Here is a 24,009-nt window from a genome sequence, read left to right on the forward strand (position 1 = left end):
CAAAAGGGCCAAAAAAGTTCCGAGTAAAAGGGAAAAATAAGGGAAGAAAAAAGAAGAAGAGATTTCACACAGCGGACCTCCCAATCCCTCCTCTCTCCAATTCATAGTTTTGTCGGGGGCTTATAAGTTTAGAGAAGAATTTATCATTTGGTCCCCTTGAGTAGAAATATTACTTTGGCAACTTTTAAATTATGGTATTTATAAACCCTATGCAGCATTACAATTTGTGGCCGTTATTTGCAAACCAATCTCCATTTACCTAAGAGCAAGAGGCTACAACTACAATAATGTGTAAGGACATTGTTGACTTTCAAAATCATTTTCCCCCCACGACCATCTCTCACCCAACTCTCTCTATCTCTCTCTCAATCTATGTTGTATCACCTAGCATTTTGTTAGTCGCATAAAATGTTTCAAACAATTCATTTTTTATTTTATTTTATTATAGTGAGCTGAAACGTGTCAAGTCGTGTCAGTTTCGAACTACTCATATTCTTATCAAATCATATTGTATTTTGCTTTTCTTTTAGCGAATTTGAGTCAAGTTCATATCCCCAGCTCCTACATGGTATCAAGAATCAGTGATCTGCACATGTCCATTTGTGCAAACATCTTTTCTAGTGATCACATAGCTGGTTGTTAGATCAAGCATGAATTTTTTGGTAGTAGCTATAAAAGAAAGAACGGTTTGGGCTGGATTTGGCAGACTTTTGAAGACATGGGCTTAGGCTTCACATGCTGAATAGGGCGGGCTGGTCCAATAATTTAAGTGATTTCGTGGGAGGCCCAATTGCTCGAGTTTAATTATCCCAAAAGTCAAGGACCTCCCAGCGAGGGTCTGTTTTTTTTTTTTATAATTTTAGCCACCTGGAGAAGGATTTCCATTTTCAATTGGACCCCAAAATGAGCTCATTCGCAAGCATTGTGTTGTTTAATGGCGCCTCGTTCTTGGATAGGTCTGGTAGAACCGATTTGGTATATCATTAAAAGAATGACAACTCTACATTCCAACTAACCGGAGTTGTCTACCTGAAAGGATCAACATAACCCCTTTTTTTAAAAGAAAATTAAGAATTAATTACCCAACTCATATATAGTACCCAGGATTATAATTTACATCAAAATCTCAATTATAGTATTCCTTTTTTCTTCATCGAATTTCAATTGATCTTAAAGAATGATTGACAAAATAGAAGGTGGGTAATGACATTAAGAAACTTTTTTCTTTTTAACAAGTACGGAGCAAGCAATAACCCTTTAAAAAATTAATACGAAAAAACCAGATGCTTCAATAACAATTTCGATTTAAAAAAAAGAAAAGAAAAAAAAGAAGAAATCATTGAGGAGGGTGTGAAAGTAACTCAAGATAAACCTCAGCCAAAAATGCAAAAATCCACTATCGGAGCAAATTGTCCCCAAAATGAAATTTCACAAGCAATTTAGGGGGGCCCGCAACGCAGTTTGCCCAGAAATAAACCATGGTTTTGCCAACAATTAAAGCAAAACCAACGTGATTAACCATCCGTCCGTACGATCTCTCTCTCTCTCTCTCTCTCTGTCTGATCTTCCCCACGGAAGCAGCAGAGCAGAAGAACCCGAAATCGTTGCGAGATTCTTTGATCTCTCGGATCACCTGTCCGACCTCCATTTTCGGCGGCGAGTCTTTCTCCAGCTCGAGCTCGTCGTCGGCTGCAGCCTTTTTGAATTTCCATCGCACCGCCTCGCTCCCGTCAGAGCATTCCATCTCTAGCATGTCGGTCCTCGTTTCCTGCCGAGTACCCGTCCAGTGTGACTTCGTATCTTGATGGGGAGTCGTTAGATCTAGCTATCGTCGCTGGATGGTCGAAGTTGCTCGCGCATTTCGGTCGCTCTTTTGATGTAAAGTTTGCGAATTTGGTATGTTGCTTTGCTGGGTTTTCCGTTTTGATTGCCCCTGGGCCTTAGCTTGACTGCTACTTGCTGTTTCTTTCTTTCTTTTTCGGTGCCGAATAACTTGATTGTTGCTCGTGTGCTTAAAGATCCCACCTTTGATTACCATCTGCTTGGAAGATTAATGGGCATTCCTCTAATTCTTGATTCTCGTGGGCTGCTGAGCTAATTTGAGCATTCTTCATATACCCCACAAGAGTATGAGGAAAAATCAGCATTCTCACGCCGCGAGAGCGTTTTCTGATCGGCGATGGATGATTCCGTTCTTTGCTAGCTTGCTTGTATTTGCTACTTTGATCATGTCGGCTACCGTTGGGCTGTTTACACTGCCTTATAACGAAGATGAGTTTTCAGATGATGCTATTTCATTTAATGCATCGGAGGATTCGAGCAGTCTCTTTGTAGAGTCTGATTTACGGAGATCTCATTATCAAAGCGGACATTCGGGTGTTGAAGCACCTAGACTAGCCTATCTTATTTCCGGCACCAAGGGCGATAGTCACAGAATGATGAGAACCTTGCAGGCTGTGTATCATCCGAGAAACCAGTACATTCTCCATTTGGACTTTGAGGCACCACCCCGTGAACGTTTGGATTTGACTGCATTGGTTAAAAACGATCCTACATTTCGTGAGGTGGAGAATGTCCGGGTAATGGCACAGTCTAACCTGATTACCTACAAAGGACCTACCATGATTGCTTGTACACTGCAAGCAATCGCCATATTGTTAAAGGAGAGCTTGGAGTGGGATTGGTTTATCAATCTCAGTGCTTCAGATTATCCTCTGGTAACGCAGGATGGTGAGTTGAGTTTCAAAGTTCTGAGAATATATATTTGCAAACGCTGAGCGTGTGGGACTGAATTGTTTTGTTACCTGTGAGGTTAATCTGTTGTTTTGATTTCTTTCTGCACTCTTTTCTAGAGCTTCTCTGTGCACTGTGTGTTTGTCTGGTTGGCTAAGTTAAGTTAAATAGGCATGGTCAGATTAAAATACATACAAACAGTGATGTATAAATGGGCATTCCTTCAAGAACAGAAACTGTGTTCTTATGTTGAGGCTAGGTCATAGCTTTCCTGGCGCACAAAGATGATGAGAGAATGTGTGAAAAGAATCTCCTTGCCTTTGTGCAGTCTGTTTTATGGGTACAAGAGATACCCTTACGTTTTTTGAAGACCCTGTGCTTATTGCAGTTGTGCCTGAGTTTATTAAGCAGCAAATGCTTGATGGACCTTTTTTTGGGGAATAAAAATCTGGATAACATCTGTTCGCCAATTCTGCAGATCTGCTTTACGTGTTCTCCAACGTATCTAGAAGTCTTAATTTCATTGAACATGATCAGATTTCTGGATGGAAATTGTAAGTAGCAATGCATGGCATGCTCTGTAAAAGGTTTTGCTTTCTAAATAGTACATGTCATTTATTTTGGTCTTCAATGTTTGTCAGGAAACACAGATCTAAATCAATCATCATCGATCCAGGATTGTACCTGTCAAAGAAGTATGAAGTAACCTGGAGCACTCAACGTCGATCAGTTCCAACATCTTTCAAGTTGTTTACTGGTAAGATATCTAAACTTAAAAATTAACCACCCAAGTATTTTTACTGATTGGACCTTGAGTTATGTTTTGCCAAATCCATGAGGAATTAAAAAGTTAATTAAAACAATCAGGTCTATTGGTGATATTTTTACACGTTTTAATTTGGCAAGTCTCTTGATCGCATGCTTGTGAGGACTCTGAAAATCTCTTGGCTCAAGGAAAAAGATTGTCCTCATAGGCATTTTCTATTACTTTAAAAATTATCCTGCTGCTTGTTGACATTGTTACTAGCCATTTAGCTGACATGACCTTAAGTTATACCCATGGATGGATTATCATTAGTATTGTTGTATTTCCTTCCTGTTGCCTCATTGAGAACTGCTGCCAATGGTTCCCCTGTTGTCCTATTTGCTTAAATGGCCAATTGGTAACGTGCTTTACGTTATTTTGAATTCCTTAAGTATCAGTCACACTTAGTGAAGCATTTGTGTTGACGTCTAACTCCATTGTCCAGCGACCACAGGAGGTGCCCTCACCTTAATTGTGTCTCACAGTTCACAAGCCAAGAGCTAGGTGTGATATCATATGCTTATGAGCTTAAAAAGGAATTTCGCAGAAGATGATTTTATTCATCTCATTGAGCCTCTCTTTTTTTTTTTTTTTGGCAATCAACACATCGAGCCTTTGTTTTACCATTTTTTTCTTTGTTCATTGTACAGGATCAGCATGGGTAATGGTAACTCGCTCTTTTCTCGAGTATTGTATATGGGGGTGGGACAATTTCCCTCGGACAATTCTAATGTACTATGTTAACTTTATATCCTCCCCAGAAGGCTATTTCCACACTGTCATTTGCAACAATGAAGAGTACCGTAAAACTGCTATCAGCCACGACCTACACTACATTGCATGGGATAACCCTCCAAAGCAGCATCCTCGCGTATTGTCTGTGAAGGATTTTGACAAAATGCTCAAAAGTAATGCCCCCTTTGCTCGGAAGTTTGAAAAGGATGATCCTGTCTTGGATAGGATTGACAAAGAGCTTCTTGGCCGAACAGGCCGTTTCGTACCTGGGGCATGGTGTATTGGGACCTCGGATGGTGGGCCCGATCCATGCTTTGTGAGGGGCAATGATTCTGTGTTTAGGCCAGGACCAGGTGCCGACAGATTGCAGAAGCTGCTTCAGGGCTTGTTATCTGAAGAATTTCGGAGCAAACAATGCTCTTGAAGCGTGATTGGCAAAGTCCCATTACTTCATTTGTACATTGGTATATATTCATATAGGTCTTACAGCAATGTAAAACGGAAAATTTTGTCTCATGAAATGAGATTCTTTTGTCATATCGAGTCTCGGCAAGATTGCATGGTACTCCAGCTGAGCTGATGTGCATTGCTTTTCCTCTGGGTATTTGAAGGTGGTATAACAATCAATTTCATCCCCGATTCTTTTAACTTACGTACTTAAACTAGTTCGAGAGATGAATCGACTCAAAAGATCAAGGCCCGTGAGCAGGTGCAACCCAGTAGAACCGTGAGCTCCTTGCCCATCTTTGAGCTTGTCTCGGGGGCGCTTGTCGGGTGCCATCCATTGTCTTAGTAAGATCTTTCTACTGATGCACATGCGGCAAACTTACAAGTTTGATTCCAAAAAACTACCTAGTCTCAAACGTCACTAACTCAAGGTCTATACATAAAGGCGCTTGAAATTTTACGTGGACTTCTTTATGCTTCAACTCTTATACAGGACATTGGCCTAAAGAGGAAACTCATTTACTCTTACAAGACGACCCTCCACCGAGGTTTTTCCTCTGTCACTGACTCGAGGACACCTGGTAAATGGTCGGTCGGGACGGGGTCGGTGTCTTGCGTAAGAAACTTAGTACAGGTTTGCTTGCTCGAGCCCGTGTTCAATTTATGCAGTCTCCCTTAACCAAAGCAAACTCAGAAATTGCAGGTGACCCGATGGCTCTGCTGATCCCATGTAACTTCAGCCACGAGGCTGCGGTTGGAGCCTTCGACGCAGCCTTCTTTGAACGGGGCGTTCTCCACGTTCAAAGATGACTCGAAGATGTCGAGGTGGTGCCTGCAGGTTCGAGCCAAATGCCCGTTTGGCGTCCGATGCGTCGAGCTCTCAGCTTCCAGGCAGCTACGGTTCTTCGTTGCGTCGACTTCGGAATCTGAAATTGTCCCAAAGGACTTACCTCTCGATGGAGAGGTGTTCGGCAAGATATTGGACCGGAACCCAGATATCAGAACACTGAAAAAGCTGCATTCGAACATATTCAGGGATCAAGTCCTGCGCGCGGACCCAGTCCTTGGCGTCAAACTGATGCGAGCTTATGCTGCTCGTGGCAAACCGGAGACCGCCCGCCAGGTGTTCGATGAAGTGTGCGAAAGGAATGTGATTATCTACAATGTCATGATCAGGAGCTATGTGAACAACCGCCAGTATCGCGATGCGCTGGTGCTTTTCAAAGACATGTTGGGCTGTGGATATGTTCCCGATAATTATACGTACCCTTGCGTGTTGAAAGCATGCTCCGGGTCCAGTAATAAGGTGGCCGGGCTTCAAATTCATGCTGCAGCGGTGAGAGTTGGGCAGGACTCATGTTTGTTTGTCGGGAACGGTTTAGTTGCAATGTATGGGAAATGCGGTTGTCTAGCGGAGGCACGTCAAGTTCTTGATGAGATGCCCGGAAGAGATGTAGTTTCGTGGAACTCCATGGTTGCCTGTTACGCACAGAATGGCCAGTTTGACAGTGCCTTGAGGGTTTGTAGGGAAATGGAATTATTAAAGGTAGGGTACAATTCTGGAACAATGGCTAGCCTCTTGCCGGCCGTGAGTAATGCATCAGCCGAAAGTGTTGAGTATGTGGAGAAGATGTTCTTGAAGATGGATAAAAGTAACTTGATCTCTTGGAATGTGATGATTGCTGTCTATGTGAATAACTCGATGCCCGCCAAAGCTGTTGATCTCTTTTCACAGATGGAAGCGCATAAAGTTGAGCCAGATGTCATTACTTTTGCTAGTATTCTGCCAGCTTGTGGAGATCTCTCTGCTCTGTCATTGGGAAGGAAAATTCATGAATGTGTGGAGAGGAAGAAGCTTCGACCAAATTTGTTGTTAGAGAATGCTTTAATTGACATGTATGCTAAGTGTGGTTGTTTGTCTGATGCAAGGCAAGTGTTTGACAAATTAATTGTTCGAGATGTCATTTCATGGACTTCAATGATCTCTGCTTATGGCATAAGTGGGCTTGGTCGCGATGCAGTGGCTCTTTTTTCAAGAATGCAAAATTCAGGTCTCGAACCGGATTCCATTGCTTTTGTGTCAGTTCTGTCCGCTTGCAGTCACACAGGACTTCTGGACGAGGGGCGTCGTTACTTTAATCTAATGATCGAGGAGCATGGGATTGAACCACGTCTAGAACACTTCTCTTGCATGGCAGATTTATTAGGACGTGCTGGGAAAGTAGATGAGGCATATCGTCTCATACAGAAAATGCCGATTGAGCCTAATGAAAGAGTTTGGGGAGCTCTCTTGGGTGCTTGTCGGGTCTACTCAAACATGAAAATTGGGCTTCTGGCTGCTGATTGTCTCTTTCAATTGGTTCCAGAGCAGTCAGGTTATTACGTTCTTTTGTCTAACATTTATGCAAAAGCTGGTAGATGGCAAGATGTAGCAAAGGTAAGATCAACCATGAAGAGTAAAGGAATTAAGAAAGCACCTGGTGTTAGTAATTTTGAGCTTAACAACATAGTCCACACCTTTCTTGCTGGTGACCAATCTCATCCGCAGTCCACACGAATCTACGAAGAATTAGACATACTAGTGGGGAAGATGAGAGGGCTTGGCTACGTTCCTGAGACAGATTCAACTCTTCATGATGTGGAGGATGAAGATAAGGATGGTCATCTAGCAGTTCATAGTGAGAAGCTGGCAATTGTTTTTGCTCTCCTGAATACTGAGCCAGGGACGCCAATTAGAATTACCAAAAATCTTCGTATATGTGGGGATTGCCATACTGCATCCAGGCTAATATCAAAAATTACACAGCGTGAAATAATCATTAGAGATACCAATAGATTTCACAATTTCGTAGATGGAGTCTGTTCCTGTGGAGATTATTGGTGACAGTCCACATGATATCTCGTGCATCGTCATGGAGTATTGATTGAGGAGAAATTTTGGAGGCACAGAAAGAAGATTACGTCCCGACCATATCAAGTGACGATCCTCTCGAAGGTGTTTAAGGAGATCCCTCGAAGATACTGAAGGAAGTCAGTACTTCATTAGTTCAACATTATAATTCGTATGTTTGCAATGAATATTAGCCTTCAATAATTCCTTTCAGTTCATTTTACTTTTCTTTTTCTGGTACAGGAAAGTAACAAAGCACCGGCAAAATAATCTAAACACCCATGAACCGAGGTGCTTCTGTGATTTCAGGGTAAGCAATAGGCTCTGCAATGTTCGGAAACAGAAGGAAGTGGCAAGCTTACGCTTGACTAGTATTCCTTGCTGGAGGTCAGAATCTTTGTGACTAATGAAACAGTTATCTCCTGATTGGAAGACCAATTGGCCTTCCTCCAATTTTCGCTTCTCAGAGGCTACCGAGCTAATGGAGGATTCTTCCTGCGAGTCAATGATGAAAGTAGCACCCTCTCAGGCAGCAAGAGCAAAGAGCATAGAAGATGGACAGTCCTGTCCTTTGCAAGCGCGCTTCTATTTTTGACTTAACTGTTTCGGCGGCGGCTATTCAGCTATTTCTACCGCCTTGTAATGAAGATAAGTTGCAGGATTCTGTTTTTATTTCATATCTTGAGACAGATTCACAGAAATCATATGAAACAAATGTCCATTCAAGTGAGCAAGGACCTACACTCGTCCATGTAATTTCTGGTTGCATAAAATCAAATCCATCTGGTTTATCCAAGCAACGACAGACCACTATTCACGTAGGGAATAATCTCATGACCTGCCTCAATGAGAATTGTGTTGGGTAAATCAAACTTTAGACCCCAGGCAAGCTGGAAAATGCAAAATTACAACCAATTTCCCAGCTGGCCTCGACTGAGGAATATTGAAATAAGCTACGATATTAGATTGGTGAAAAATTGACGATGACAGACATCATAGTCTCATCAAAGATAACATCGTTCACTTATGGACAGCGTCACATTATGTGCGGGTTATACTCAGGAATGTCAAAGATAACATCAATTAAAACAAAGTCGATTGGCAAGGCATACATTATGCTTCCACAAGTTGTAACATATGCTGCCGGAAGAACTCAACTACATGAATCTACCATAAACCATTTATAAATCAACCATCAACCACTAGCAAAAATTTGCTTTGCCACATGGTGAAACTCAGTCTTACAATGGGGAGTTTCCAGATCATAGAAGAAACACCTCTAGTGCATAAGCAATAAATCCGACAGAGATCAAAATTCACAAACATAGAGTTTTGCCTATGGAGGGGAGTCCAAACTCATGTATCTGTTGATTATATACTCCTGTGAAAAGTCGGTGAAATACCCCTTTCCCACAGACAAGCCCTCCTCCCTGGCGAGTCGCTCAACTTCAAGCTGAACATTGTTTGCTCCAACTTTACTTGGATCCAACAAATTACATGCTACTTCAATGATACCATCACCGTGAGTGAGTGCCATGGCTTGGACTGAAGGAAGTCCGCCTCCTCTTCCACTGACTTGTTTTGCAATTCTTCGGATAGTGGCTATATCACTAGAATAAACAGGGACATTGTAGTTATCTACCCATCGAGTCGCTCCGATCACAATGACTCCTTTTCCTTGGGCTGCTCGAGGTGGACCGTCATCTGGCTTCAGGGGCATGGACTGTGAATTTGGGCCACCTATCCACAGGTTTCCACTTGCATTAGGCTTGAAATACCCCAACTCTCTTCTGATAGAATCAAGTGTCCTTCCATCTTCATGGGCCGCTCCATACAGAAATGCGGGTACTGCAGGTTTATAAGAGTGTTAGACCTGAAGCTGGTTAATTCAAACAGTGCGGAGATGTTGTGGTCTCTTCAAGTGCTACGAAGTCCAAAGGACTTTCTGATGAAGTACACGTGGATATACCAGTGAATATGTAGATAGCATTGGATGCCACTGCAAAAAATGCCAGACTAAAGTCTTTCCAATTTGTTGCCTCTAAATAATTATTTTTCATTTTAGCAAGCCATCTAACGAGAGTTTACATTTTACCAAAAAAAAAATGAGAGTTTACAAACCTTGAAGACCAGAGCCAATGTCAACAGCCAAGGACCTTGCAATGGCGGCCACTTGGTCCAGAGAAGTCTGACCCAAGGGATGAAAGCAGATATGATCAACAACCCCAAGCCTAGGATGACTTCCGCTATGCGACTCAAGGTCAATCGCATCAAATGCGGTCTTAACCATTGCTAATACAGCACTTCTCAAGGGACATGAATCTGAAGACGACTTCTGAGCCAATCTAGACACAACTGTGTAGCCGACTCTATTGTAAATTTCATCTTCAAACTTGTTGAGCACTGCTGTTTCTGGAAATAGTTTAGCTGCTCGTTCAATCGCCTCAAGTGCAGACCTGTTTCGGCTTTCAGAGATGTATACCTTGCAGCAGGCAAGCATCATTTTTAACATCTTTGGTAGCTTCACTTGCCTTCAAAAGCTGCACAAACAGATAAAAACAGATGATAAAACGCTGCCGCCACTAGCAATGGTGGCCCTCTTTTGTTGGTGACCACATACTTATGATCCACTCCGTACTAACAAACTCACAGGCCAAGAGTGCCATAGCTGAAATAATGAAAACTTAGCATGAAGTTGTTGCAAACAATGGAGCCCGAAACACGTCATGTTTACAAATTCAGTTCCTAAATACTAAACATCAAAAGTCTTCACTGGCTTTTCTTCAAACATAGATATTGCAAGTGCCCCAAATACTTCCTGATTTGCAAAATCGGTCATTCAGATACTAAACTTTCCAAATTCATGAAAATGGCGATAACCCTTAATGCAACTCAATACGGATTCTTTCCATAAAGGAAAATCCAAATATTTCAGAGCAAATCGACGTTGCTGACCCGACAAAGAAACAGAGCTTCAAAATCCCCTCTTCAACTCAATTACATCGCTTTTCCCACAACAAGGACAGACCATTGTCGAAAATCGACACGACCAACATGAAAATACCGAGAATTCATAATATTTTATTATCGATTTCCCCGCAGAAATGATCTTCTTCTATATTCGGTAAGAAAAGCACATTCACTCTCATGCGACAAGAAGAAGCCGACCGACACAATCACGTATCAAGAACGACTCATCCATTACACAAATTTCCCAACGTTCCTCAACCAAGACAACCTTAGGGGACTTCGGATTACCATAAAGCATCAACCTTTGAGAGCCGAGAGGCCATCCAAACACGGCCACAACCAATGCTTTCAAAACTCCACATCCTTATTATCCACGCCCTTTAAATACCCCCTGTTTTCCAATTTTGCCCCCAGGCTCGCGCACACGGCCCTGAACTTCAACCGCAGATCCCCCATCATCTCCTGCACCCGCTCGTCCTCCGGCTCCATCGTCGGGTATCCGTCCAGCAGCGCCTCCATCGTCCGCACGCTCTTCTGGACCCGGGCCGAGTACCGGGTCGGGTCGGCCCGGATGGCCGAGCCCCAGACCCCGACGCAGCCGCGGTAGAACCCGAGCTCCTCCCCGGTCTCGAAGCCGGTCTTGAGGCCCACCTGGCGGCCCTCCTCCGTGCCGGCGGCGACGCCGTGGCGGTGGCCGTCGGCGTAGCCTTCCCGGAAGTGGGCGTCCTCGAGGTTGAGGGAGGAGTCGAAGATGTCGGAGCCGGCGTCGGCGGGTTCGGGTCGGACGTCCATGCCCGCTTGCGATCGGATGGAGTTTTCCTTCGCGATCGTGTGGACCTGATTCAGTAGGCTGCAGAACGAACGAAGGGAGTTTCGGTTGGGAAGCAGAAGGACACCATCGAAGACTGCTCCTGTCTGTTATCAAGATTGATTAGAATGGGCCTGGGTTTTGGCCCAAGAAATGCAAATTCAGTGTCCGACTGGGCTGCTGCGTGGGCCCATAGGGCAAAAAGGCCTTCCGCAAAAATTGGCTATCTTCCCATCCTCAGGCCCGTTGGGCTTTGCTTTGTAACGACGCTCCCGGTTTGGGCTCTGCTGGCTGGGTCCAGTTTATGATACAAATAAAAATTGTTTACGACCACAAAAAGAAAAGGTAAAATTATTTTTGATCTAACGGAAATTTTTATGTTATGGCCCTGAATTATGAGCACAAATCCATACCATAATTAGCCTTGTTGTCATATTTTTCCCCTATGAATAATGTTAGAAATCCACGGTAATAAATAACTCAGTTAGTCTTAAACATATGGATGTTGATTCGATCTCAAATATTTCCATTTTACCAGTTTAATTCCAAACCCTTGTGCGTCCTTTTGTCAATTTTTGTCAGAAATCATTAACTCTGCAGTCCAATCCTATGTGACACACCACTATATCTACGATTTTTCGGTGATAATTTATTGAAAAAACTATATTGGGAATTTTGTGCAAAAGTTTATGACTTTATTGGCAAAATTGAAAAGTGTAGACTAAATTAACATCAATACAATAGCTTTAGGACTGATTAGACAACTTTCAATAGATCCATCTACTAGAAAATGAATTCTACAATTATTTCACTAGAAAAAAGGGAGTTGATCCAAATAGTGAAGAACCTATCACCAAAAGGTAATCTTTTCGTTATTTTTTTTGGAGTAGCAAGGATGAAGAACATTAAATATAAAAATAGAATATTTTAAATGTTGAAAACTGAAAAGAAACTAATATTAAAAGAATAATATAAATACGTCGGAAATTTTTTCTTCATATTTGTGGATCCCTCCACGGTAGTAACGCAGTCTTTTTATAATCTACTAAACATAATTGCTCACAAGCAGTCAACCCTGAGGGAGGTTACATACAACTACATTTCAATTTTCAAAAACTTGAGGCTCCTTGTTCGCAGGTTAGCCCTATCCGCAAATGGTTATGACACTTGAAATGCCATTGGACTCAACTATCCATTGATAAGCACCACGTCTTTGTATTCTCTGCTCTATCCAACACTTAGCCAGAGTTATAATAACGTTGGCCACATATTCGATTTGTTATCGAAATAACGTGTTTGTCGGCCTTGTGCCACTGCACATCAATAACTATGTTTTCATCGATGATTGTCATGTATAGTCATTAATAAGTTCTTCGATTATTGATAACTTAATGATGATCATATCGGTCTTAGCACCGAGCTCTATATCCACTTAAATCGACTTTATGCCGATTATAAAGAGCTGGCTATTTTTTAATGTAAGTAGCAATATTGATTGGTTTTGCTAATTGCTTCATATAGTTGTTTTATTTTGCCGTTGGCCACTTTACTCTTTTATTTTTCTGTGATGAGAGATGCAAAAGATGAGTAGCGGCTACTTTATTTCATTTACTGATTTGTTTGGCTATTTCTGATCTTTATATATTGAGGCAAATGTAAGACGTTGGGGGCAATAGTGTTCGTCCTTCTCATTTTGGAGTGCATTTATTTAACTGAAAATGAATCATTTGAAATATATTTTTCTAAATAAAACCATTTGCATCGCTTATAAAAATAAAATAATATGAATATATTAATTTTTCAAGAAAATATTCAAACATAAATTGTTATCAATAATGAAAATATTTTTAATTGTTTGATTATATTAAGTGATATTTAAAAATATTATGTGAATCATTTATTTTTTATGAAATAAATAAAATGTTAATTAAACTTCGAATTGTCACAGAGAAAACAAATTTCATAGTACTCCACGTTAGCATTTTGCGGTGCAATAACGGATCGTAGAGAGTTCATAATTTATATAAAAAACAAAAATCCGGTGCAATAGGTAGATGAGAACAGCATTTTAAAAAATCAATTGCAAAAATTATCAGAATTTCGATATACCCTTATCGAGTTTAGAGTAGAAAATTGAACGGGTGCGCGGAAAATGAGATCGTGATGTTTTTGGCTCAAAACAATGCATCTATGAGCATGATTCAATGTCGATGCTATGAAAATTTTCTTTTAGTCATCTTTTTAATTGACAAACTTATGTCAGTAAAAGGCGGCGCATGATAACATTTTTTTTCCTTTAAATTTCTGTTCTTTTGTTCTCCGGAATAAAAAAAAAGAACATAAATTTGTTTTGTAAAAATTTTATTTTTAGGAATAATTTCTCTATTTTTTTGTTCCCAAAATAGATTTAGAACAAAAATTAAAAACAAAAAAAGTAGTTCCTTATTCTCGGGAAGAATTTCTAGAAATAAACTAATTTTCTTTTTTTTATTTTCTTTTGTTCCTCTCTCTTGCTGTGGCCACCTCCAATCGCCGGGAGCCACAGCTACCGCCGACCCCCACCGCCATCGATCGCTGCTAACGCGCCGCTAGCCGCCAACCTCGCCACCACCGACCATCGACCCGCTACCGATCGCCACTGCCGCCAATCACCACCGCTGCTCGTCGCCGCCACACGATCGCCGAGAGGCGACGGGCAGCCGCAAGAGGTGGTGGCCGATAGGCTATGGGCGGCGGTCGGTAGTGACAATTAGTGGCCAGCGGTCATGCGATGGGTAGCGGCCGATGGCGAAGGGCGGCAAGCGGCGGGCAACAGGCGGCGATGGGCGACAACGGGCGGCAATCCGTGAACAATAATAAAAAACAAATAAATACAAAAATTACAAAATCTTGTGTCTATTCTTTTTCTATTTCTGAAGTATAAATTTTGTTTAGTTACCAAACACTTTATTTTACTTAGAAATTTTTCAGAATAGAAATAAATAAAAAAACTATTTTGAAAAAAAAAAAAAAACTTTTCTCCAATCAAGAAACGTTACCATTCACACCCTAAACATCTGTCTGTCCACCTTTCTATTCATTGGGTCAACCGATCTGCCTCAACATCACGTGAATTATGCAATTTTCAAGGTCATTTTTCATGTGATACATATAATCAAGGGATTTTATGATGGAAACAAATGCCCTAAACTCAAAACCTTTTCTTGCTAAGCATGCTTCCCCAAATGGAAAAGCCATAGAATTCGAAAAAGCTGCCTGCAAGAGGAAAACAGCAAAAAGGCAGAGCCAATTCCTTCTACTAACAAAAATGCGAACTCTGAGTTGAACAATGTAAATCAAAACCAGGCAAAACCATTGAACATTAACCGGTGGTGCAAGTTACAAGAAAATTGTGTAGTGATTCAACAAAGATGTAGCGTAAATTAGTGCAAGTAACCAGTGGCTTGCAAGTAAATACCCCGCGTGCCTACAGCACAGGGACCAAAAAAATCTCCGATGTCCATATGTGAACTAGATTTTCGTAGGAACAACTGCTCCAGGAATCAACCCAGTTGTCATGTCCATTAGTGACCAAGCGCCACATTACCGAGTGACCCTGTATCCCTACATTGACAGAGGACAAAATCAAACATCAATTTTGAAAAGGTCACTGGGTGCATGATGATCGCGGATAAAGGATAAGGAGCTTCAAAAACTAGAACCAAATTGTCACTGTAATTTGAATGGAGAGGGGAAAAATGCATACCTTAACTCTCTTCAGCAGATCCTTCGCATTAGCGTCTTTGTTGAAATGATCACGTACAGGCTGCATAAGTGAAAAGCAATTATTGATTTCGCCAAGGAGCTATAGAAGTTCGCGAGGGTTTCTGTTGCTGTAATTGCAAAATAAGAGTGCACTCCTAACATTTGTGCAATGAAATGCTCATGCCGTCTTCCATACTTGTCTCTCATATGTGAGGAGGAGACCAAATGGTCATTCAGGATTCTAAACCAATTGGGCCCGCATAACAGATGTTCATTAGGATTGAAAGAGAGCTTACCTGAAGTATCTTATTCAAAGACTTTGAAAGGGCTGGTTTCAGATCAGCAGGATGCAAATCTCCACTTTCGTAGTCAACAACAAGTTCATCAAAGCTTTTAAAGGTCCTACACACAAGATGGCAAGAAAGAGAAACAAAGTAATCAAAATATACTAGTATTCCATTGGCACGAGAAAATTGTAGGTGAAAAGGCAACAACATTTCAACACCATAGCAACTCACTTTTCACCGCCATTATCTGCAGATCGCTCCACTTTGAACTCATTAAACCATGGCAATATGATGTATTTTATGTACTCCAAACATGGGTTGCCTTCAACAATCTTAGGTGGACAGTATGCTTTTTTTATCTTCAGATTGACCTCAGCCTACAGACGCCATAAAAATTTTATTCTGCAGAACATAAAATGAAAAAGGTGGCTCCTCAATGCTGCGCAAATATATGCAGCTCTGTCACAAAATTTTACCTCGGTATCTTCCATAAAGACGGATGATGATGGATCGCTTTTTGACATTTTTTCTTGGCCTTGCTGCAGACCAGGAAGCATATCTACATGCCGAAACAATCAAGACCAAAATAACCATTCTAATCTTAGAGAAACGACTGACTTTATGAGAAGAAAGAGAGTTGAACCATACGATGAGACAAAATGATAGGCTTATTCTTTCTCTTTATGGCATCACAGTACTCTCTAGCAAGTACATTCACCTTCCGTTGATCTATTCCCAGTTGACAAATGTCAGCCTGTTCAAATAAAAGCATTTTCCATGGAGATTTTTGTAGCGACAAAGAGATGCAGCACGACTTTTAGAATACAAAGAAAGCAAGGCTACCAGAATACTATCAGCTGTCTCAATCACGATTCTTTCACTGCACTATCAAGTACAACTCAGCATGCACATTTTGCAAACAGTCATCTACGGTAGTAGAGATCACGAATAACATTTACAATTTGCATCCCCCATATTATCCAACAAAAAGACGTATGAACTCATGCATGCAACTCATAATTTCCTGCATAATACTCATAGTGCTTGCAGTTTTTAAAAGAATTCGTACAATTGTAAGAATAAAATACTTAACAAGTTATCATGAGGGAAGATAAAAACCAAGCAAAGATTGTTTCTCTAGGAAGTCATTGACCAACTAACATAAGAATTGACAGAAAACAAGTATTTCAATAAAGCCTGATGACAAATACTATAAGAACCTTCAAGAAAAATATGTCGGCACACTGCATGCATGGGTAGAGAATTTGGGCTGCGGAGAGCTCATCCTGCTCACTACGACCCATTATCTGTGAGCACCTGCAAAAATGAGCTGCAAATTATTATATCAGTCATGATCGACATAATAAGTGCAGGCCTTAATTATATACCTGATTATCCTAGGGAGCTTGTTTCGGCGGGCAATGTCCATAACCAGCGGCCAGTATTCATGTGCCCGGGAGTTTATTTCTTCTGACGACCACAGAAATTCCACTTTATTATCGGCAAGATCCATGCCAACAGCTTTCCATATCTCAATCAAATAGCGTCCAACCGTTTGGATTTTCTTCAAGTCTCCATCCATTTTGTTGTTCAACTGTGCAAACCAATCGGCAATCCATATCTTCACTTTGCATCCAGCAGAAGTCATTTTGTTCACACTTATCGTCTTCATGACTCCCTGCTCCAAAGGAAAATGTAAATATAAACTCCGAAACTGATAAAAGCCAGTCTCAACAAAATTTCAGTAGTAAACTCCAGCTTAAAATTGAAAAACTGAGCTTTCTTCAGAAGTATACGCAAAGCAGCAGAAAACAGAGCACTATATAGCAAAATGTCTCCAAAACTTAAATCAGTCCTCTCAATGAGCCAGCAGATAAGTCCTTCACATCAAGATCTCTTTTCTCTCTGAAAAACTAGGGAAAGAATAGTTAAGCACAGCTACAATAAAACAGACAGAGATTGGATGAAGCACACAACAAGCAACACTAGGCAAACAAATCGACTTATGCACCATGGAATGGCAATATGCAAGCTTATTCTGAATTGAAGCACATATGACTTAATGTCACTGACTAAACAGACAGCAAAGTACATTTCATCAGCCTCGACTTGCATCAAGTTTATTTTCATCTCTACTATTCGCCGAATTACAAAACCAAGCATCTTTAGATTTATGGTGCAGAACAGGCATTGCAACCTGTCATCACAGTGTCTGGACATTTCCGACTGCTACTCCATGGATGACAAACTAAAATTGCAATGTTGTGTGATACAGGACCGTTCTGTCTTTGACCAAACAACTAGGAGGCAAAAATTAGGCCACTTCGCCCAGACGCAAGCTATAAAATACCTCAATTGCACATAGTTTCCAAATAAAAGGCAGGTACAGAGCGAGAGATGAGAATTCTTGATGCTACGTCTATGAATCAAAATTTTTAGAGCAGTAATTTGCCGATGATAGGTGTGTAGACATTGCCAATGCCATGAGTGATAACGTCAAACTATACAAGAGCGCGCTATAAAACTATCATGGGCCAAATGCAACGCATCAACATAGTCAGACTTAAGTCAAGGGAATTCAAGGGGGGAAAAGAAGACCTGAGCAATGTGCATTCTGCCAGATGGTTCGAACCCATCATAGCAAATGGGTTGGGGCTTCTTGGTCAGGAGATTGAGCAGCTCGTCTTCCTGAATGCACTCCTCGCCGACGCTCCTCACGATTCGAAACCTCTCCTCCGACGTCATCCTGACCAAAACGAACAAGCACATCAACCGAACTCCAACGAATTTTGCGCCCGACAGACATATCGATGCAATTTAATTTTCCTTGATCGCGACGAAGGGGAATTCGAATAGCTTACTGGGTGGCCGCCGGGCCGCTCGACGAGGAGCCCGCTTCTGCCTGAGATTCGACGGAGAGGGACTCCATTTCACTGGAAGGTGGGTTCTGGTCAGCTGCTTCGTTTTCCATTGAGGTAGAAGTTTTCGCGCGAAATTCCGGTTCCGTTCCTTACGATTCAAGCAGAACTCGACGGCGATGGCTGCGAAAACCCAAAACCCTAGGAGGCGGGAGCGGGCGCGAGAGAGAATGGAGAGGACACGAAGAAAACGGAGGTGAACGTGGAGCCGGATTCTTGTTCTGCCAATTCGTCAGACAATTAATGTCAACTCATGTTAACTGTTAACATCTAGCAAATGGTCGACGGCGGCGGCGGTAGCCACCGGTGAGTCGCCATTCTTTTTCTAAAATTTTCAATAATTTTAGCCTTTTAAAGTTTTCAGATTTAAGAAATAATAATAATGATAATAATAATAATTTGCACGTAAGAGAGAGAAATTAATTTTAAAATACCACGTTAATATTTTTCAATAAATAAATTGCGGTGATGTTAAGAAAAAGACTTGATTACACCGATAAAAGCAAGAGTTTAGAAGATTGATGCTCCCATTTTTTGCGAGCTTGCTCCACTTGGATTGTGTCAGCGACTACTGGGCTATTTCATATGTTGAGACTCTGTGTTTATTTCGTATGTTGAGACAGATTCACAGAAATCATATGAAACAAATGGCCATTCAAGTGAGGAAGCCCCTACATTAGTCCACCTTGTCTCTGGTCGCATTAAATCCAATCCATCTGGTTGATCCAAGCAACGACACACCACTATTCACGTTGGGAAGAATAATCTCGTGACCTGCCTCAATGAGAATTGTGCTGGGTAAATCGAACTTAAGACCCCAGTCGATATGGAAAATGCAAATCCACAACCATTTTCCCAATTTCGCCTTAGGAATATTGGAAAAAGCTATGATATTAGTTAGATGGGTGAAAATTTGACAATGACGCATACCATCGTTCACTATAGCGTCAAATTATGGCGGATTATCCTCAGGAATGTCAAAGAAAACGTCAATTAAAACAAAGTCGACTTCCGTCACAGTCAAAAGAGGATTTTTCTGCACTTTTATCTAGCTTGCAGCTGATCAACTTGAGAAAGCGGGGCATGAAAGCAGCATGATATAAAGATTGGCAAGGCAGATATTATGCTTTCACATGTCCTAATCTGTGTTGCCGGAAGAACTCAACCACATGAATCTACCATAAATCATTTATGAATCATCAACCGCTAGCAAAAATTTGCTTTGCCACATAGTGAACCTAAGTTTTACAATGGGGAGCTTCCAGATCATAGAAGAAAGACCTCTAGTGCATGAACAACAAACCTGACAGATCGAGATTTACAAACATAGAGTTTTGCTTATGGAGGGGAGTCCAGACTCATGTATCTTTTGATTATATCCTCCTGTGAGAAGTCGGTGAAATACCCCTTCCCCACAGACAAACCCTCCTCCCTTGCAAGTCGCTCAACTTCGAGCTGAACATCGTTTGCTCCAACTTTACTTGGATCAACAATGCCACTTCAATGATACCATCACCGTGAGTGAGTGCCATGGCTTTTCCGCCTCTTCTTCCACTCACTCGTTTTGCAATTCTTCGGATAGTGGCTATATCACTAGAATATAGAGGGACATTGTAGTTATCTACCCATCGAGTTGCTCCAATCACAATGACCCCTTTTCCTTGGGCTGCTTGAGGTGGACCTTCGTCTGGCTTCAGGGGCAAGAACTGTGAATTTGGACCACCTATCCACAGGTTTCCACTTGCATTAGGCTTGAAATACCCCAACTCTCTTCTAATTGAATCGAGTGTCCTACCATCTTCATGGGCCACTCCATACAGAAAAGCAGGTACTGCAGGTTTAGAAGAGCGTTAGACCTGAAGCAGATTAATGAAAACAGTATGGAGAAATTGCGGTCTCTTCAAGTGCTATGGAGACCAAAGGACTTTCCAATGAAGTACATGCGGCTATACCAGGGAATATGAAGATAGCATCAGATGCCAATGCAAAAAATGCCAGACCAAAATCTTTCCGATTTGTTGCCTGTAAATAATTGTTTCATTTTAGCAAGCCATCAAATGAGAGTTCACAAACCTTGAAGACCAGAGCCAATGTCAACTGCCAAGGACCTTGCAATGGTGGCCACTTGGTCCAGAGAAGTCTGACCCAAGGGATGAAAGCAGATGTGGTCAACAACCCCAAGCCTAGGATGACTTCCGCTATGCGACTCAAGGTCAATCGCATCAAATGCAGCCTTAACCATTGCTAATACAGCACTTCTCAAAGGACATGAATCTGAGGGCGACTTCTGAGCCAATCTAGACACAACTGTGTAGCCAACCCTATTGTAGATTTCATCTTCGAACTTGTTGAGCACTGCTGCTTCTGGAAATTGTTTAGCTGCTCGTTCAATCACCTCAAGTGCAGACCTGTTTCGGCTTTCAGAGATGTATACCTTGCAGCAGGCAAGCATCATTTTTAACATCTCTGGTAGCTTCACTCGCATTCAAAAGCTGAAACAGATAAAACCAGATGATGAAACGCCGCCCCCATTAGCAATGGTGGCTCTCTTGTTGGTGACCACATACTTATAATCCATTCCATACTTACAAACTCAGTGGAGCAGAGTGCTGGAGCAGAATCAACCAAAACTCAGCATGAACTTACCAAAAGCACTGAAGCCTGAAACGCATCGTGTTTACAAATTCAGTTCCTAAATACTAAACATTAAGAGTCTTCGCTGGCTTTTCTTCAAACATAGATAGCGCAAGTACCCCAGATAATTCATGATTAGCTAAACCGGTCATTCAGTGACTAAACTTTCCGAATTCATGACAATGGCAATACCCGTTAATGCAACTCAATACAGATTCTTTCCACAGAGCAAAATCTAAATATTTCGGAGTAAATCAACATTGCTGACCGGCAAAGAAACAGAACTTCAAAATTTCCTCTTCGACTCAAATCACATAACTTTTCCCATAACAAGGACAGACCATTGTCGAAAATCGACACGATCAACACGAAAATACCCGGAATTCAGAATCTTTTTCATTGATTTCCCCACAGAATGATGAGAAAAGCACATTCATTCTCATGCGACAAGGAGAAGCCAACCAACGTGAGCAGGTATCAAGAATAACTCATCCATTACACAAACTCCCTAACATCTTTAATGAAGACGACCTCAGGGGGCTTCGAATTACCAGAAAGTATCAACCTTTGAGAGCCGAGAGGCCATCCAAACACGGCCACAACCAAAGCTTTCAAAACTCCACATCCTCATTATCCACGCCCTTTAAATACCCCCTGTTTTCCAATTTTGCCCCCAGGCTCGCGCGCACGGCCCTGGACTTCAACCGCAGATCCCCCACCATCTCCTGCACCAGCTCGTCCTCCGGCTCCGTCGTCGGGTGCCCGTCCAGCAGCGCCTCCATCGTCCGCACGCTCTTCTGGACCCGGGCCGAGTACCGGGTCGGATCGGCCCGGATGGCCGAGCCCCGTACCCCGACGCAGCCGCGGTAAAGCCCGACCTCCTCGCCGGTCTCGAAGCCCGTCTTGAGGCCCACCTGGCGGCCCTCCTCCCTGCCGGCGGCGACCCCGTGGCGGTGGCCGTCGCTGTAGCCTTCCCGGAAGTGAGCTTCCTCGAGGTCGAGGGACGAGTCCAAAATGTCGGAGCTGGTGTCGGCGGGTTCGGGTCGGACGTCCGTGCTGCGATCGGATGGAGCTTTCCCTTCGCGACCGTTCGACGGAGACGCCGTCGAACTCGAACCTCGATGTCATCAAGCCCGAAAGGCCTTATTCAATTAAGCGGCTGTCGATCGTAAAAATATCTTTGATCAAATGACATATACAATGGAATCTTACCATTTTCAATTTTACCAATTTACTTTCAAACCTTTACGCATCCTTCCTAAAAAATTTCACTAAAAATCATTAACGTAACAACCTAATTACTATCCAACCTCCTATGCAATGCACCGCTACATCAATAATTTTTTAACGAAAAATAGCTAAAAGGACTATATTGAGAATTCGTACAAAGATTTAAAACTTAATTGATAAAATTGAAAAGTTTAATCTATAAAATAAGTTAGAGCTGCTTAGACAATTTTCAAAAAATCTATTTATGTGGACAATGAATGCCACAATTATTTCACTAGAGAGGTGTGCAAAATGGACTGTTCGAATTAAGAACCACCTGAATTGAGGCCGACTGAACTGACTGAGTCAGTTTGGTTCTTGCAAATGTCGGTTTGATTCCTAGTTCCTAAAAGTGGGACTAGTGTCCGATGGTCCGATTCTCAATTTCAAAGGGGAATTAGGTATTTTTTTTGTTCTTATGTTTTCAAAAAAATTGTGGGTTTAGTTTATTGTGCCGAGGTAACAGAAACCTATAATTGAAATATAATATTTGTCTCGAGCTCCGAATTTATTATTGATCATCATTTGGATATAAGATGTCCTAATGGAAATACGAAAAAAAAAAGTTGGTTCCACTAGATTGGAATTAGAATTGGATCGAACAAAGACCGATCACTCCTTGTGAACAACCTTTCACCAAATGGTAATATTTTGTATTTCTTTTTTTGATGAAATTTGTTCAAAGGTTTTTCAATCAGCAATTCGATTGGAGAAGCAGCAAGGATGAAGACCAATAAATTTAAAAATAGAATAGTTTAAATGTTGGAAACTGAAATTAAACTAATATTAATATAATAATAAAAATATATTGGAAATTTGTTCTTGATAATTGTGGATCCTCCAAAGTAGTTAGGCAATGTCTTTTATAATCTACCAAACACAATTGCCATAAGCAGTCAATACCCTAAAGGAGGTTCCTACGACATTTCCATAACTTTAGGCTCCTTGTTCGAAGGTCGACCTTATTTGCAAGCGGTTACAACTTGTAAAGTACCCTAAATTAACCGTTCATTGGTATCTTTGTTTTTAAGCAAGCATGTCAATTTTCCGCTTTATCCGACACTTAGCCAAATGGATATTAATATTGGCTGTATCTTGGGTTTGTTATCGTAACAATGTGCTCGTCCACTAGATGTCACCGTGCATCAATAATTGTATTTTATGATCATCTATAGTTATCCATAAGTTCTTTCAAGATCGAAAACTTACTGATGATCATATTAGTCTCATTGTTGAGCTCTATATCCACTTAAATTGATTTTATGTCAATTATAATGAGTTGGCTATTTTCTAGTGTAAGCATCAGAATTGATTAAGTCTTGTCGGGTGCTTCATATAGTTATTTCATTTTATCATCACCCACTTTACTTTTTTTCTTTTTCTGGTGATAAGTAGCTCCTACTTTATCACCTATTGAACCGAATTAAAGTCTATGGGAGGAAAAGAAAGAAGAGCATTTTGATTTGCATTTGATGTCGCCCTGATTCCGCTAGCCAATTGGCAGATTGATTACCTTCTTGAAAGACAAGTTGTATTACTATCCAATTCATCTATTGATTTGTTTGGCTATTTTTCATATTTCTATGTTGAGGTAAATTTAAAATATTGGAATAATCATCATGTTCTTTCTTCTCGATTTAAGATGCATTTATTCAATGAAAAATGAACAATTTAAAATATATCAAGATATGTTTAAAGTGTCGACAGTGAATTGAGCGCTTAACATCGCGTTAATGTGAAGAAAGGGAAAAGAAAAAAATAAAAAGGAA

At 41.3% G+C, this 24,009-nt stretch overlaps 6 protein-coding genes across 14 annotated transcripts; 2 read left to right on the forward strand and 4 right to left on the reverse strand.

The window, feature by feature from the left end:
- Positions 1 to 1,488: 1,488 nt before the first annotated feature.
- On the forward strand, positions 1,489 to 4,877 carry LOC104424864 (beta-glucuronosyltransferase GlcAT14A). Of its 3 annotated transcripts, XM_010037383.3 has the most exons (5): positions 1,490 to 1,896; positions 2,019 to 2,730; positions 3,212 to 3,287; positions 3,375 to 3,490; positions 4,189 to 4,877. In XM_010037383.3, the coding sequence occupies exons 2-5, from the start codon at positions 2,130 to 2,132 to the stop codon at positions 4,695 to 4,697; spliced, it is 1,302 nt and encodes a 433-aa protein (XP_010035685.2). In that variant the 5' UTR covers positions 1,490 to 1,896; positions 2,019 to 2,129; the 3' UTR covers positions 4,698 to 4,877. The 3 variants fall into 3 exon arrangements, with proteins under 3 accessions (XP_018721123.2, XP_018721122.2, XP_010035685.2); XM_018865578.2 differs by having other exon boundaries at positions 1,489 to 2,730; positions 4,300 to 4,877; XM_018865577.2 differs by lacking the exon at positions 3,212 to 3,287 and having other exon boundaries at positions 1,489 to 2,730; positions 3,410 to 3,490.
- A 161-nt stretch (positions 4,878 to 5,038) lies between these two features.
- On the forward strand, positions 5,039 to 8,344 carry LOC104424865 (putative pentatricopeptide repeat-containing protein At3g49142). Of its 5 annotated transcripts, none has more exons than XM_039301593.1 (3): positions 5,039 to 5,354; positions 5,415 to 7,750; positions 7,854 to 8,344. In XM_039301593.1, the coding sequence occupies exon 2, from the start codon at positions 5,538 to 5,540 to the stop codon at positions 7,602 to 7,604; it is 2,067 nt and encodes a 688-aa protein (XP_039157527.1). In that variant the 5' UTR covers positions 5,039 to 5,354; positions 5,415 to 5,537; the 3' UTR covers positions 7,605 to 7,750; positions 7,854 to 8,344. The 5 variants fall into 5 exon arrangements, with proteins under 5 accessions (XP_039157527.1, XP_010035687.2, XP_039157528.1 ...); XM_010037385.3 differs by having other exon boundaries at positions 5,424 to 7,750; XM_039301594.1 differs by having other exon boundaries at positions 5,039 to 5,336.
- A 349-nt stretch (positions 8,345 to 8,693) lies between these two features.
- LOC104424860 (formimidoyltransferase-cyclodeaminase) lies at positions 8,694 to 11,479 on the reverse strand. Of its 3 annotated transcripts, none has more exons than XM_010037372.3 (3): positions 10,956 to 11,479; positions 9,732 to 10,122; positions 8,694 to 9,458 (listed from the first exon to the last, which is right to left on the reverse strand). In XM_010037372.3, exons 1-3 carry the CDS (start codon positions 11,370 to 11,372, stop codon positions 8,947 to 8,949), a joined length of 1,320 nt encoding a protein of 439 aa, XP_010035674.2. In that variant the 5' UTR covers positions 11,373 to 11,479; the 3' UTR covers positions 8,694 to 8,946. The 3 variants fall into 3 exon arrangements, with proteins under 3 accessions (XP_010035674.2, XP_039157222.1, XP_010035673.2); XM_039301288.1 differs by having other exon boundaries at positions 9,732 to 10,150; positions 10,883 to 11,016; XM_010037371.3 differs by having other exon boundaries at positions 9,732 to 10,150; positions 10,869 to 11,002.
- A 3,175-nt stretch (positions 11,480 to 14,654) lies between these two features.
- Positions 14,655 to 18,655, reverse strand: LOC104424861 (tyrosine--tRNA ligase 1, cytoplasmic). The gene is made up of 10 exons (XM_010037373.3): positions 18,281 to 18,655; positions 18,018 to 18,165; positions 16,808 to 17,097; positions 16,640 to 16,736; positions 16,068 to 16,173; positions 15,896 to 15,978; positions 15,651 to 15,796; positions 15,429 to 15,534; positions 15,134 to 15,193; positions 14,655 to 14,991 (listed from the first exon to the last, which is right to left on the reverse strand). The coding sequence occupies exons 1-10, from the start codon at positions 18,388 to 18,390 to the stop codon at positions 14,971 to 14,973; spliced, it is 1,167 nt and encodes a 388-aa protein (XP_010035675.2). The 5' UTR covers positions 18,391 to 18,655; the 3' UTR covers positions 14,655 to 14,970.
- Positions 18,656 to 19,710: 1,055 nt separating this feature from the next.
- On the reverse strand, positions 19,711 to 20,801 carry LOC104424862 (formimidoyltransferase-cyclodeaminase). The gene is made up of 2 exons (XM_010037374.3): positions 20,411 to 20,801; positions 19,711 to 20,168 (listed from the first exon to the last, which is right to left on the reverse strand). The coding sequence occupies exons 1-2, from the start codon at positions 20,799 to 20,801 to the stop codon at positions 19,711 to 19,713; spliced, it is 849 nt and encodes a 282-aa protein (XP_010035676.2).
- A 781-nt stretch (positions 20,802 to 21,582) lies between these two features.
- LOC120288527 (protein LTO1 homolog) lies at positions 21,583 to 22,224 on the reverse strand. Its single transcript, XM_039302582.1, has 2 exons — positions 22,215 to 22,224; positions 21,583 to 22,088 (listed from the first exon to the last, which is right to left on the reverse strand). Exons 1-2 carry the CDS (start codon positions 22,222 to 22,224, stop codon positions 21,583 to 21,585), a joined length of 516 nt encoding a protein of 171 aa, XP_039158516.1.
- Positions 22,225 to 24,009: the final 1,785 nt, after the last annotated feature.

This window comes from Eucalyptus grandis, chromosome 9 (assembly GCF_016545825.1).
Source record: "Eucalyptus grandis isolate ANBG69807.140 chromosome 9, ASM1654582v1, whole genome shotgun sequence".
In the NCBI taxonomy this organism is placed as follows: domain Eukaryota; kingdom Viridiplantae; phylum Streptophyta; class Magnoliopsida; order Myrtales; family Myrtaceae; genus Eucalyptus; species Eucalyptus grandis.